This window comes from Schistocerca gregaria, chromosome 3, assembly GCF_023897955.1.
Source record: "Schistocerca gregaria isolate iqSchGreg1 chromosome 3, iqSchGreg1.2, whole genome shotgun sequence".
In the NCBI taxonomy this organism is placed as follows: Eukaryota; Metazoa; Arthropoda; class Insecta; order Orthoptera; family Acrididae; genus Schistocerca; species Schistocerca gregaria.
In genome coordinates, this window is record NC_064922.1 from 538277506 (window position 1) to 538290410 (window position 12905).

The 12905-nt window shown below is 37.2% G+C and overlaps 1 protein-coding gene across 1 annotated transcript in view; it reads left to right on the forward strand.

The window, feature by feature from the left end:
* The window catches only part of LOC126354378 (cytochrome P450 4g15-like), a 141257-nt gene that overhangs the window by 84056 nt on the left and 44296 nt on the right, over window positions 1-12905 (forward strand). Inside the window, exon 7 of the mRNA XM_050003978.1 lies at window positions 9561-9687. Within this exon, the coding sequence (XP_049859935.1) occupies window positions 9561-9687 (127 nt within the window). The remainder of the gene's footprint in view (window positions 1-9560; window positions 9688-12905) is intronic.

Below are 12905 nucleotides of genomic sequence, written 5' to 3' on the forward strand. Positions count from 1 at the left end.
AAGAAAGGATATTGCAGAGACATAGCTTAGCTGCAGCCTGGGGGATGTTTCCAGAATGAGTAGGAGATGAGGTACTGGCAGTAGTAAAGCTGTGAGTATTGGGCGCGAGTCATGCTTGGGTAGCTCAGATGGTAGAGCACTTGTCCGCGAAAGGCAAAGGTCCCGAATTTGACTCTTGTTCCAGCACACAGTTTTAATCTGTCATGAAGCTTTAAATCTACAATGTCAGGGGACTGAAATTTGAAAACATCTTTAGATGCATCACTATTGAGGAGCCCTGTGAAGTATTGTTTCCATCTCTCAGAAATGTGGAGCTCATTGATGAGTATAGTCCCATTAATGTCCTTGACAAATTTTTGGTGGCTTTGGTATCCCTTGTTAAGAAGTTAACTTTATGGTACATCTTTTGTGCCTCTTTCCTCAAGAAATATTGTTGAGCCTATCCTACCATTTCTCTGACATTCATTCTCTTTGCTCTCCTCAGGGTTGCTCAGGTAGTCCTCTGTACTTCTTCAAACTATCATTTGGCTTGTGCAAAATCTGCACCTTGTAGCCACCTCTCCTTCTCATTGGCTGGATAATGTCATGGTGCAAATAGTGCATACAGAGGTGATGGCCTCTATGTCCATAGATTTTGTTTGTGCACCTTATCCAGCGTTGCTTGCAGTGCCATCCATCTCAACAGGTGGAGAACTGCGAGGAATGTAAGAAGTCTCCCTCTGCGCTCTTTCTTTATCAACTCCACGCTTCCATGAATTGCTGAGTGCATATCCGGAGTCTCTGTTGAAATTATTTTCACATAGCCTAATTTAAACTGCTTCCCTGATGACAGAGTCCCAGTAGTTTGAAGCGTGAGCAAGTATTCCTGTTTCATTGAATAGAATCTTATCTTTATTTAACAAACTGTGCTCAGCCACTACTGATTTTTCTAGATACCTGTATTTCAGGTGATGGTGATGTTCCACATTCCACACAGCGATCGGCAACAGTTCTTATAGACTGGTCCACATAATTTTTGCTCACTTGCAAAGAATGCTGTAAATTCCTGGTACTTTCAGGCCGAGATTATCTTTCATGAGTCGCAACATTTCCTTAATATTCCTGGGTAGCCGGAAGACTGGTCTGATTCCCTGCTGGCTCAGAACTCTACCAATCTTGCTCATCATTGCACCGCCGAATGGTAGCCACACAATGTGTTGGTCCTCTTGATCTGTTCAAACAGCATCCTTCCTACGTTTCTTCGCCAGAGTAGATCTGATATCATGATCAGAATATCCATTTTTTCTGAATAATGTCATCAGATGGTTAATCTCGGAGCTGAGATGATCCTTATCCAAAATAGTCCTTGCTCTGTGTACCAAGGTATTCAGCATAGCTCTCTTCTGAGTTGGGTTCTGACAACTATGTGCATTTAGATATAAATCTGTATGAGTCAGTTTTCTGTACATAGAATGTCCGAGACATCCATCTGATTTTCGCTCCACCAGTACATCTAAGAAGGGTAACTTCCCATCCTTCTCCACCTCCACTATGAATCTTATGTTCTGGTTTATACCATTCAAATGATCAACAAACTGCTGCAATGCCTCATTGCCATGTGCCCAGATTAAAAATTTATCGTCAACACATTTGAAGAAGCAGGATGGACATAAGGGAGCACTGTTCAATGCTCATTCTTCGAAATCTTCCATGAAAAGGTTATCTATGGCTGGTAACAGTGGCAAACCCATGGCTCTTCCATCAGTCATTTCATAATATTTTCCACCATACAAAAAATAGGTGGTCATCAAAGTGTGTCAAAATAACTTCAGTAGTTCAGCAGAGAAATGAGCAGCCAAAAGCTTTAATTTATCTTCCACCGGTACCTTCGTAAACAAAGAGACCACATCTAGGCTGATCATGATGTCATTCAGACCTGTCCTCGTCTGCTTTATAATGTCAACAAAAGTTTTGAGTCGTTAATATGATGGCTACAGTGGCTGACTATAGGTGCTAATAATTTGGGTAAGTATTTTGCCAACCGATATGTAGGAGACCCAATAGCACCAACAATAGGTCTCAATGGGAATCCATCCTTATAGACATTGGGTAGACCGTATAACCTGAGTGGCCTTGGTGCTCTTGGTCATAGATTCTTGACTAGTTCTTCTGGGAGGCCAGAGTTCTTCAATAGCTCCCCTGTCTTACTGCTAAGTGCTGCTGTGGGAACCTGTTTAAGAATCTGGAACATTGTATCTTCCAATAATAGGGCCACTTTCTTATTATAATCAGTAGCATTGAGGATAGCTGTGGCATTCTCTTTGTCAGCTGGTAGCACAACTAACTCTTCATCTTTCCCCCAATGATTTCAATGCCAGTTTCTCCACTCTACTTACGTTGGACTTAGGAGGCTTGGCTGTTGCTAAAATCTGACTGGTGGCAAGTCTTATCTCATCTGCTACCTCTTCAGGAAGGTGCCAAACCACTTGTTCTACTCCACTGATAATCTCGCCCATTGGTAGCTTTTGTGGAGCTGGAGAAAAGTTCAGCTCCTTACTGAGAACTGAGATGGTGGCATCATCAATTTCCTTGTCAGAGAAGTTGATAACAATGCAACCCAGAAATTCCTTTTCCAGACCCAGAAATTCCTTTTCCATGGTTAAGACGCACAAATTTATCAGCCTGGTTTGCTCTAGTCTTGCTTAAATTAGCTCACTGATGTGCAGCCAAGGTCATATTTACCCACTCCCAGTCTCAAGGTGACAAAATGGCAGACAAAAACAGATGGCAACTATATAAGGAGCGAGTGTTGGCATCCAGTTCATACCTCATATGATGTATCCTCTCCCTGATGATCGCATGACTTGTCTTCCACAAAATTTTGTTCAATGCAGCAGTTTGGATGTGATGTTCGACAACTGCAAAATTTGGTACAACCTCCTTGTCACAACAACATTGTAGAAAAGCCAGATTACTCAGCACCTGTGACTGTTTCAATCACAGCTTCTCCAGCTGATGAACACTGCACACTACATCCTCTCCATAGAGGAAACTAATATGACTATGAAGTCATTTTATGCGGCAAGTAAACCGAGAACTTTTTATGCAAGGACTCCGTCATGAAAGACTTCATAGTCATATTCTTCTGGGTTGTGATTCCTCTTCCTGCAGAATTTCATAGCAGTTGCTGAGCTGGAACTGAAGTTCTTTGTAGTACCTTTGAGCAAATTATGTGCTAATGAACTACTTTCTTAACATTGTTTCTAACTCTGACTATGAGTTCTTTGCTCCTGCACTCTGCACCCCATGCTGTCTTTACATCTATCAACCAGTTCTTTGCTTTGATGTCAATTTCAGTGTGATCTTTCTGATTAACTGTCTTTCCATCCAGTGACACCCAGCTTCCTTTATGTATATCACTTGATTGGAAACTTGTGCTGGGCATGATTAATTAAGAACATTTCATTAGCTCCATTTAGAATTACTTTTATTACCCAATTGCTGTCAATAATTTACCAGCTATTTGGGCATCTAATCTCTTTTACAAGTAACACCCCCTCAACTTCTGTATTTATTTCAATTTCCCTATGTGAACAAATCACTGAACACAGAATGAGTCAATATTTAATTTTATATTTAGTATGTAAGTACATTTATCTTATGGCAGTTTATCATATAATCTACTGTACATTGCCTCACTTAGGAATATACAGAAGTATATAAACCTGAGTTACACTGTACTTAAACAAAGACTGATGAATCCACCATATTGACCACAAAATAGGTTTAAGCTTACTAAAAGAAATTATTCATTACATTCAGTGATCATAATTTTTGTTAAATCAACTGTTTAAATTACAGGTGTATTACAATGCAAGTATTATGCATTGTACACACATCTAAAGGCTATAATCTCAGTTTTTCTTTAAACTTTGGCATGTTCCCAACTAAATGTTTAATTTGTGATGGGAGGGAATTGAATCTCTTGGTCCTACTGTACAGAACCCCCTTCTGCACCATACTTTTTTCTTAGATCATAAGGAATATCAAGTTTCCTCTGGGAGTCACAAGGGCATGCTGAAAAGTAATACCTTCAAATTTTTATGTGAGCACTATTAAAGCTTTTTAAATGAAACAAACATTACTAACATTCTGTATCTTTATTCTTCATGTCTAGATATTTGCAGCTCTATGCCACTAGAGGGCTCTTAAGTGTAGCATGTAACATGGTGGTGTATAATGTAACTATTTCAGTACATGAAAAACAGTGTGTGGCAATTTTAAAAGATCTCTCCCATCCACAGATGGAGCATCCTCTCCTTTAGCATGACAATGCCAGCCCACACACAAGTCCCAACTTGGCCGTATCTGATTTTCATCTGTTTCCCAAATGTAAAGAACACCTTTGAGGACTTCACCTTGATAGTTATGAAGTCGTGCAAACAGAGGAGAGGCTGTAGCACTACCAACAAAGTCAATCATTGTACAGTGATGGTATCAACAAACTGATGTCTCCTTGGCAGAAACGTCTTTGTAAGCAGGGTGACTATGTTGAGAAATAAATATGTAGATGTGAAGAATAAACATGTAGAATGTTAATCTACAGTAATAATGTTTGTTTTATTTAAAAAGTTTTAAGAATTGTCACATAAAAAATTTGGACACATTAATTATCTGCATACTCTCGTATAGTTATGATACCAAGCACTGGCTTTGAGTAACTTGTTATGTTTAGTAACAAAGCACATCAGGGAAAAAGTATATTGATCAATGGTTATAAGGATCTTTTTCTGCACGAGTGTCTAGGATGGACTTCACACTAAATTTTTACAAACTACTTCTGTGCATAGATCATTTTTTTTTTTTGCTAGTGGTTGAGTTCCCCAAAATATTATACCATAAGCCATAAGTGCATGAAAATAGTCAAAGTATGTTGTTTTGTGTTCATCTCCCTGCTGTTAGATATGTTTCTTAGGAAAACATTGTCATGATTGATATTTTGCACAGATCTTGAATATGGTAGTGCCACTTCAGTTTGCTATCTATTTGCAGACACACAAACTTGGAGGACCCAACCTTTAAAATCTCTTGCTCACTCATTTTTAGATTTATCTAACGTGGTACATCTACATCTATATTTTGTAAACCACTTTGAAGACTGTGGCATGGAGTACTCCTTTTTTGTAGTTAAGTAGGGATTCTTGCTGTTTCATTTATGTGCAGAGAACGGCTTGCACGGGATATTTGTCATCTATCCTCAGGTGTGTGCAGATCAAGATTTTCAACATTTTTGTGTTACTCTCTCATGGATCAAACAAATGTGTGACAATTCATGCTGGCTTTCTTTGTAAACATTCAGGATCTCTTTTTAGTGCTATTTGGTATGAAACCCACACGCTTCAGGAACATTCAGGAATAGTTTTCATGAGTGTTTTGTAAGCAATCTCCTTTGTTTAATACTTGCATTTTCCCAGTGTCCACCAGTACAACATCATCTCCACTTGCTTTACCTGTAACTTAGTCTATGTGACCATTCCATCTTATACTTGCAGAAATTGTTACACCAAGATATTTGTGTGGGTTGATTGATTCCATTTGTGACTCAATTATTTTGTAGTCATAGGACATTATATTTTAGTTTTTGTGAAAAGCACAATTTTAGATTTCTGAAGATTTAAAAGTAGTTGACACCACTTTGAAATCTTAGTGTAGCTTTTCTCACATGTTGTCGTTGTTGTGGTCTTCAGTCCAGAGACCGGTTCAGTGCCACTCTCCATGCTACTATAGCCTGTGCAAACCTCTTCATCTCTGAATAACTAGTGCAACTTACATCCTTTTGAATCTGCTTACTGTATACATCTCCTTGTCTCCCTCTATGATTTTTACCCTATGATTTTTTTAACTATAATACCTCCCATCTCATGTTCATCTATGTCCTCTTCCAGTTCTATAATATTGCCTTCAATTCATCTCCCTTGTAGAGGCACTCTACATAGTCCTTCAACTTTCATCTTTCCCTTCTTTGCTGAGGACTGGCTTTCCAGCCTAACTCTTGATATTCATGCAGCTGCTTTTCTTTTCACCAAAGGCCTCTTTAATTGTCCTGGAGGTGGTATCTATCTTCTGCCTTATGAAGTATGCTTCTGACTCCTTACATTATTCCTCCATCCATTCCTGCTTAGCCATTTTGCACTTACTGTCAATCCCTTTTTTTAGACATTTGTATTCCCTTTCACCTGTTTCATTTGCTGAATTTTTATATTTTAACCCTTCATCAGTTGAAGTCAAAGATTTCTACAAGACCTTGTATTTTTACATATTTGACTGCTGCTGTGTACACTATCTAATTTCTCAAAGCTACCCATTCATCTTCTTCTTTATTCAGTTCCCCTGTTCTAGTAAATTGTTGCCTGATGCTGCCTCTGAAACTCTCAACAACCTCTTGCTCCTTCATCTATATCTTCCTACCTTTTTCAATTCCTTCAGTTTTAATCTACAGTTCATAATCAATAAATTGTGGCCAGAGTCCACATCTGCCCCTGGATGTGTCTTACAATTTAATATCTGGTTCCAAAATCTCTGTCTTACTATTACACAATCAATCTGAACCCTTCTGGTGCCTCTGGGTATCTTCCATGTATACAACCCTCTTTCATGTTTCTTAAACCAAGTGTTAGCAATGAATAAATTATGCTCTGTGCAAAATTCTACCAGGTGGCTCCTCCTTCCATTCCTTTCCCACAGTCTATATTCACCTATTACTTTTCCTTCTCTTCCTTTTCCTACTGTCAAATTACAATGCCCCATCACAGTACAATTAAGTACTTCAGAAGGTTTGACTACACCATGAGAAATAAAGCTTGAGGGTAGATTAAAAAATGAAGAAGAATATTCAAAATTCTTAGATATTTATATTGATAAGAATCTGAACTAGAAGCCATATGTTATAGATCTTTTTAAACATCTTCAATGACTTTTGCATAATGAATATCATATTTTGGAGATGACAGTGTTAAAAATTCAACTTACTTTCCCTATTTACTAAAGACTTTTGTCATCATATTCTCTGATAACTCATGACTGAGGAGAAAGGTATCTGTTGCATAGAAGTGTGTAATAAGGAAAATATGAAGTGTCCCACTATAGAACCTCTTTCAGACAACTCTTTAAACAGTTTGTGGTGTTTTTCCCATCCCCCAGAGCATGGGCAGTGAGCATGCTTGCCAACATCAATAAGGAGTGGCTGTATATTGTCACTCTTTAACACAAAACACAGCATAATAATTATCATACCGAAGCTTTATATTAACAGTGAGACAACAGAGAATAATTTAGTAAAAAATTTACTGAGGTTGGATCTGTTGGTTGAAATCCTGAAGGATTATAACATTGCTCTAAATATATTGATTTTAACTTTGATATAAATACATTTAGCAGAATAAATCCATTTGATATAAATCCCATTTTAGAAAAATAAAATGTATGTGATGGGTGGACACATACAAATAACGCAGTGAATTAGTGTTCACTGTCTATCACCAGTGCAAATTTTGGTATTACTTTGTGCAGACATAGCATTCACACCTAGTAGCATGCTCTAAATAATATTGTACAAGACCCAGTACACAAAAATAGCATTTGTGGCATACACACAACCCATAATTTTTCCATCTCCAGACAAAAGCAAAATCAAATATCTCACCAAAACTGCAAATGCAAAGAAGATGGGTGAAAGACTGTGGGCTCTGCCCTGCATACTTATTCAAATGTTTGATCATATGACCACCCGTTGATGCAGTGAAGATACTCTCATCCTGACCGCCATTCATAATTATCATAATAATCATATAAATACTTATGATAATAAAAATCTTTTCAGCCATTATGCAATCTCTTAATAAACCCACTCACACTAAATTGTTGAAATATCAACAATTTTAAACAAATGTCAAGCACATAGATCACCACATCAAGCACTCGAGTCAAAACACTAACTGACATACTTTATAAATCACATCTACAGTCAACCATTGAGTGAGTGCACTTATGTATAAAATGTGCCAGACATACATAACATTGTCTCCTATTGCTCCATTGTTGTTTTACAATTGTAAGTCTGTACCTATTCCTTCATTATTGCCTCAGCTAACACAGTGATAAGTTGTGTTGTCACATGTCCAAATGAACAGCAATAATAGAAAATAAACATTGAGGTAGGTGAAAAAAATTTTGTGATCCATGCAAGAAAATAACCCAGATCCCAAGGTAGCAGCACAATTCTGCAACGAGACAGTCTTCTTTGAGATAATCAGTAATTCATTGAGCAGTTGGCTGGTAGCTGATGTAACTGTGCTGTTCAATGTTTAAAGTCAGGCATTACTGAGGAGTAACACTTGTATGCAGAACAGAGTGATATAATGAAAGCTCATTTGATTATTTAATTAATTTAAGATTAAACTTTGACTTTGCTCATACATGTTTACCTTACTAACATAAAGACAGTTATTCTTTATAAGTGTACAAAGTAAGTGATACACATGCTCATGTTATAAGACACAGCTTGCCTGCTTGAGGATTAAATACACATCAAAAGTTATTGGAATACTAAAGATGGAAATTCATGCTGGTAAGATCATTTGTGTCTCTGTGGAGGATTTCATAGTAATGGCACTATATACATTAATAAACTAAATTGTTTATAACATCTTTCAATTTGTTCAATAAGATAAATAATCTATTCATTATATTGCAGGCATTATCCTCTTACATCTGGTGATCACAAGTGTGACTTCCATTATGGATTCAATTGTTACAATTTATTATAAACAATAATGGAAAAATGTTAACAATTTTTAACTATTGAAGCTACAGACATGGATTTACATTCAATGATCTTGCCCCATTGCCATGGCTCCAAAACTGCTGTCAGTTTTTCTCTAGCTTACTTGCAATGAATTTAATGCATTTTCATTAAAATTATATTAGTGACAACATTTAAAATGGCAGGTCCATCCATGTTAGCTTGTCACTAGACCATGTTGCTGCAACACACCCCTTTTTCTGCCTGGGAAAACCCCATTAACCATTGGGCCTTGCGGCTTGCTAGACACCTTTACTTCCACTCAGCTCGCATGTCACAGTCCATCTGGCAGCTGGCTGCCTCAATAAACACTCACACTAGCCCACAACCAAGCTGTCAGATTCAGACCAATCTGTGACAGTCAAACCAGCTGCTTGTAATGTTATGAGTTGGGCACGTGGACAATACCCCCAGGGTATATCTACTGCCTTATTAACCCTGTTGTCAGTGATCAATCACAATAGTAGCATTGATAATTACAATACTAGAAGGAGATATGATTTATAATATCCATCACTTTGCCATAGATAAATATTAAGAAATACTATATATAGTCAGCATGCCACCATACATTCTGCTGAAATGATAAAATGAGTCATTCCACATCTTAGTGAGAGGTCACAAGTGTGATCCATAGAACATACAGACAATAACTGCCTGCCAGGTCATTAAAGCTTCAAATGTGTTCTTAAAGTTTATCCATTCCCTTCTGTTTTTTCAGGATGTGTGATATTATTCACCAGAGAACATACAAGGTTTGGCTGAGGCTAGAACCAATATTCCGCTTGGTTGGAATGGCTAAGGAACAGTTGCAGCATCTGAATACAATACATGGTCTCTCATCAAAAGTAAGTACGGTGTGGTTCTAATGTGTAAAATGTCCACTACCAAAAAATGTTTTATATTTTTATTTCCAAAGTGCTACTGAATGATATTATAAATTGTAGCATGTATACAGGGTGTTTCAAAAAGGACTTTACAATTTTAAAAATTCATATAAATTTAGTGAAAGAAGCTGGGGTTAGAGGGAAACATATCAAGTTGTTTTACCTTAAACTAAAGATGTGGTATGTGGCTTCCATAGACTATCCTGCACAAATCCCATTGGAAGTATGTTTCTTCCCAAACTCACTGTAACATTTCAGGTGCAACTTGCTCAGTGGCAGTGTAAATTATTGCTCTAAGTACAGGTAGCGAAGCTGGCTCAGGAGGTACAAACACGATATCCTTGATGAATCTCCATAAAAAAAATCAAGTATGTGTCAGGTGTGGAGAACATGGGGGCAATGCCACTGGCGCATCATGGCCAATCCATTGACCTGGAAAGCAGTCACTGAGAAAATCCCAGATATCAGCCAGGTGGTGGGGTGGTGCACCATCTTGCACAAAGAAACCATTTTTGTTCTTTGTCATTATCATTGATCTGTGGTTTCAAAAATTGTAACATATCCACGTACACTATCCCATAGATAGTACTCTCATGGGAAAAAAAGGAGCCTTACACTTTGTTCTTGCTCAATGCACAAAAGATGTTCAGTTTAGGGCTATCACGAACATGTTTCAACGTTTGATGTGGATTTTCACTACCCCAAATCCTACAGTTACATGTGTTAACCCTGCCACTTAAGTGAAAAGTTGACTCATCAGAAAAGATGATTTTGTCCAAGAAATGTTCATCCTCATGTAATCAATTTAGCATATCCATATAGAAGTTCTTGCAAGCAATTTTATCAGTGCATTTTATTACTTGTATGATCGCCAGTCTGTACAGTTTCAAATGTAAATGGTTTCTCAACACATGGCAAACAGTCACACTTGGGATTTGCAGTTCACAAGATGCATGCTGGGTCGATTTTGTAGGGCTGTTGATAAAACATTGTCTCACTCACTTAACAACATCGTCAGATGTGCTTGGACAACCTGATGATTTACCATGTCGTACCGAGCACCCTGTTTCTACAAAACATTTATGCCACTCATAAATTGTAGCCCTAGGATCTTTAGTGTACTTGGTGTGGAAATTATGCTGAACTGTTGTCACCAACTTTGATTCTTCAAACCAAAACACACCCCTAAGATACTCAGGTAAAGTGAAGGCAGCCATCTTTAAAGCAACAGCCACTAACACTCCTTACAGTATGATTTGGCATTAGTGAACTAATTCGACATTAGTGAACTATGCAAGACAAAACTTGATGTATTTCCCTACAAGTTGACACTACAGTCACCTCTGCAGGTACTATGAATTAATTTACATGAATTTTCAAAGTTGTAAAGTCCTTTCTGAAACACCCTGTATTTACTGGAGTCTTCATTCATAAAATACATTGAAATCTTAGGAGTTACAGTATGAAAAGTAACAAATAATGAAGACACCCGCAATATGAATTACACTTTTCCTTGTATATCAACAATGTAAAGAAAAGTCGGACTGCTACTTACTGTAAAGATACTCATTAAGCTGTAGACAGGCACAACTAAAAGACGTTTCCACATTAGGTATTGGCCAAAGCCTTTGTCAGAAAAAGAAACACACACACATTCATTCACACAGGCAGCACACCTCACACACACATGACTGCCACCTCTGGCAGGTCAGACCAGCATTCAGTATCATTTTGAAGTAGGTCAAACATTTAATTGGTGTTGGCTAACAGCAAATGTAGCCAGAGCCATTTGTCATGAAATATGAAAACTATAACATCATTCACTGCAAACTTAATATGATTACCCAATCTACATCCGAAGTACAATTTTCACATAAACTAGAAACCACTAGACAAATACGTTCAAATATTACATCCCTGATTTTAGAAGTTATCAATACTTGACTTTTCACCACTTTACTGTATTTTCCCACAGCTTCCTCTGTCTTTAATCCTACTACTCGCATTTCTACAAGGTCCTTTCCATTTTTTGATATGTCTCTGAGGTTTTTTTATTCTGAAAATAGACTACTTTCCATTTTTTGATATGTCTCTGAGGTTTTTTATTCTGAAAATAGGATACTAATTAAACATTTTCCTTCCCATTCCTCAATCTTAACATTACTGTGTGGACAGCCTGACTCATTACATTACTGTTTCCCTTTAGAATTCTCAAACAACAAATTATTCTCAATTTCTTTGAATCCTATTTCGTGTAAATTTCTTTTTCCACAAGTTTTTCCTTTTTGGTTTTGAACATGTTTCGGATACACCAAGTTCCTCATTAATGAAATTTTCTTCAAATGCAGCTTGATTTACAAAACAATTTATAAAGGTACACATTCTTCCCTTAACATTTTTTTTTTTATTTCTCCCACCAGATTGGGTATAAAGTTTCACAAATTTTAACAAGATTTTTCCTGCAACCCTCTCAGTCTCATAATTATTCTAAAGTATCCTTAAGAATTTTTTTCTTTTTCCCTCCAAACTCATGCACAATCTTAATTCATTATAACACTTTTAACTTTCATCTGTCAACACTTAAATGAGCAGTAACTCACTATAAATAATAGACAACATGTGATTTTCAAGTGCCATTTCATTAGCAACCCTATTTTTCCTATTTTCAATATCTGGAGCAACATATTTACTATTTAAATTCATTACCTCATGCTCATTTATTTTAATCTAAATCTCACTGTCAACCTCTGAATCTTCATTATTATTAATCTCTCTTTCCTGACTCCCATCAACATCAGTAACATTAATTACAAGGGTAGACTAATAAATAAGTTTCTCTACTTTATTTCTCTCTAAAAGAAACCATCCCTGGGATGACAAGTTGGACTGGTATGTGTCGACAATGTTCATACCAGCTTGTGATGCATACCACAGTATGTTGCCCTTGCACTACCAGCTAGCATGGAGTTACCACTATTAAGTGCTTTTGAGGTGCAGTCTGTCATTAATTTTTTTTCACAGCAAAACAACTGTCTGATGTCAATTATCTTTTGGAATCAACCTCTATCTATTTGGTAGGCTGTAGGAGGATTCAAATGGTTCAACACTGGCATGCACAGTTTGTCGAAGGGTGTGAAACTGAGCATGATGCACAGTGCACAGGGAGAGCCACTACAGTG